The 2,500-nt window shown below is 38.2% G+C and overlaps 1 protein-coding gene across 1 annotated transcript in view; it reads right to left on the bottom strand.

Moving 5' to 3' along the window:
- LOC101856172 (pneumococcal serine-rich repeat protein) overlaps positions 1-2,500 on the bottom strand; it is a gene marked incomplete in the record, with an annotated part of 49,450 nt that overhangs the window by 30,345 nt on the left and 16,605 nt on the right. Inside the window, 1 exon segment of the mRNA XM_005095693.3 lies at positions 986-1,199. Within this exon segment, the coding sequence (XP_005095750.2) occupies positions 986-1,199 (214 nt within the window).

Below are 2,500 nucleotides of genomic sequence, written 5' to 3'. Positions count from 1 at the left end.
CTATTAATGATGTATAATTCATATTCTGCTCAGAGTGCTTATAGTTATAATCTGAACTGGTGTCACCGTGTGGTCCAAGGTAGTTTTCCCATGGTGTTTTTCTTGGGCTTACGTGTCCCTTGAAGTCTCCCGTTATGATTACTTCCTCCTCATCAGGTACAATGACTATGGTGTCTGCCATCTTCTGAAAAAAGTTGTTCTTTATTTTCTCTTGAGTATGTGTCGTTACAAGGGCCGTAAACGTTGATGATAGATTTCTTTTTTTGAGCTTTCTGTATTCCTATTTTCAAGATCCGTTCTGATATTAATTCTTTCTCTATAACTCTTTCTGCCATATCAGATTGTATTATGAATCCCACACCATGGATAGCTCTCTCTCTCTCTCCCCCTCTCTCTCTCTCTCTCTCTCTCTCTCTCTCTCTCTCTCTCTCTCTCTCTCCCTCTCTCTCTCTCTCTTTCTTTCTCTCTTTCTCTCTCTCTCTCTCTCTCTCTCTCTCTCTCTCTCTCTCTCTCTCTCTCTCTCTCATATCTACTCCACTCCATATTAGTATGTAATTTCCAAGTATTTTCTTGGCCCCACTTCCTTGTAAACAGCAGTCGGACAGTCCAAGTATTGGTATACTCCACCTTTTCATGAAAGTAAAGAGTTCTGGTCCCTTGTCTTTGAGGCCACAGCTGATGTTAAGAGCACATAATCATTTTTCGTAATCTTTGAATTATTCCAAGTCGTTCTCCATCTGTATCAGTTCGTTTCTTTCTTTCATTGCTTTTATTTAGAAATAAATAATCCGCTGCCGATTTGCTTGGCCTGTCACAGTTTCTAATGGGCTTCGGGGGACTAATAATAATAATAATAATAATAATAATAATAATAATACCACTAATAATAATGATTATAATAACAATGATGATAATGATTATGATAATGATAATAGCTGTGTTAATAATGTAATAAAATATGCATGAATGTATCGTAACAACTTACTTGTAGTTTTTGTTGAGGTTGGATGTCCCACTGACGCTCACTGTAGCTGTCGTGTCTGATATAGCAGCATCGTCTAGATACCATTTGTAGCTGACACCCGAGGTGTAGGCAGTTTTGCAGGTGAGAACGATAGTCTGACCCACAAGCACTTCCCCGCTGTACTTCCCATCCTCCGAGACCACTGTAGGCTTCTCAACGGGTAGGCTTGTGCTTCCTGAAGAACCAGATAAACATGTCGTGTCGATGTATGGTGGAATCAGCAGGCGTTTGTCAAATTGTGTGGACATGATGAAAATAGTATTACGTGTAGTCACGCTGTGTAGTCACGTGTTAATTAAATTATGGACATGATATTATTACGTGTAGCATGGCGGTGGAATCAGGCGGTCGTCCAATTTTGGACATATTATTGACCGAGCCAAATGGGAAATTCGTGTAAAGAGTCTTTCTCACGGACGCAACGTCGGACCGAGCTGAGGCTCGAACCGCCAAACCCGTAATCTAGCGATTACAGGTCCGGTAGCCTAACCAAGAGGCTACCGACGCCACGCAATTTTGTTTAGGACATGGTAAAATCAGGCTTTTTTCAAATTTTGAACAGATTATAATGTATCGCGACGCGGTGACATCAAGCGTTTGTTCAAATTTTGGACTTATTATCGTGTGTCGCAACGTTGTGGAATCAGAAGTTTGTCAATTTTGGACATTTTATTATGAGTAGTTTTAGACGTTTATACAACTTTGGACACATAATTATGTATCAAGGCATCTTGAAATTGGACGTTTGTCAATTTTCGCACATGTTGCTAGGTGTAGCAACGAGGAGGAATAAGGCGTTTTGTAAATTTTGGACACATTATTATATGTAGCGACATGTTGGAATAAAGCTTATGTCAAGCTTTGAAAATAATATTTGTAAGATGCGGTGGATGGAATCAGGCGTTCGTCAATTTTTGGACCTATAGAGTTATTGGTACCATCTTAAAGCTCGTTTAATATTTAACTTGCTTTCGTAATTTTTTTAAAAAGCCGACTTGGTCTGGTTCGGAAAATACAAAAGCGGAAAGGAACGACTGCAAAGTGACTTTGTTTGCTTGATTAGCTTTGGGTTTGTTCTTGTTTTGTTTGTTTTTTGGGGGGGGGGGTTTGGGGGGTGTGGGATTTTTATTTTTTTTAAAGCCCCATCGTGAATTTCTTGACACTACAACGAACCTTTTTCGAAGGAGCCCAATGGTAGGTTCGTGCAATAATAAAGAGAGAACGTATTAAAGACTTTGGGAGACAGATATGAGGTTTCAAAGTTTAAAACTAAGACATCGCAAAATGTCAAAAAATTATAATTGTATTTACCCTCTGTTGTCTCTTCATTGTATTCACAAGAATCATAATATTATGATAAAACATTATAAGCGCATAGAACTTGCTTGTAAGAAGGGATATGCGCTATTAGAATGAAATATGATTAATATTATTATTATTATTGTAATTATTATTGTTATTACTACTATTATTATA

Source organism: Aplysia californica, unplaced genomic scaffold, assembly GCF_000002075.1.
Source record: "Aplysia californica isolate F4 #8 unplaced genomic scaffold, AplCal3.0 scaffold00111, whole genome shotgun sequence".
Classification (NCBI taxonomy): Eukaryota; Metazoa; Mollusca; class Gastropoda; order Aplysiida; family Aplysiidae; genus Aplysia; species Aplysia californica.
The sequence above is the reverse complement of the archived record's forward strand: the minus strand, read 5'-3'. Positions and strand labels throughout refer to the sequence as shown.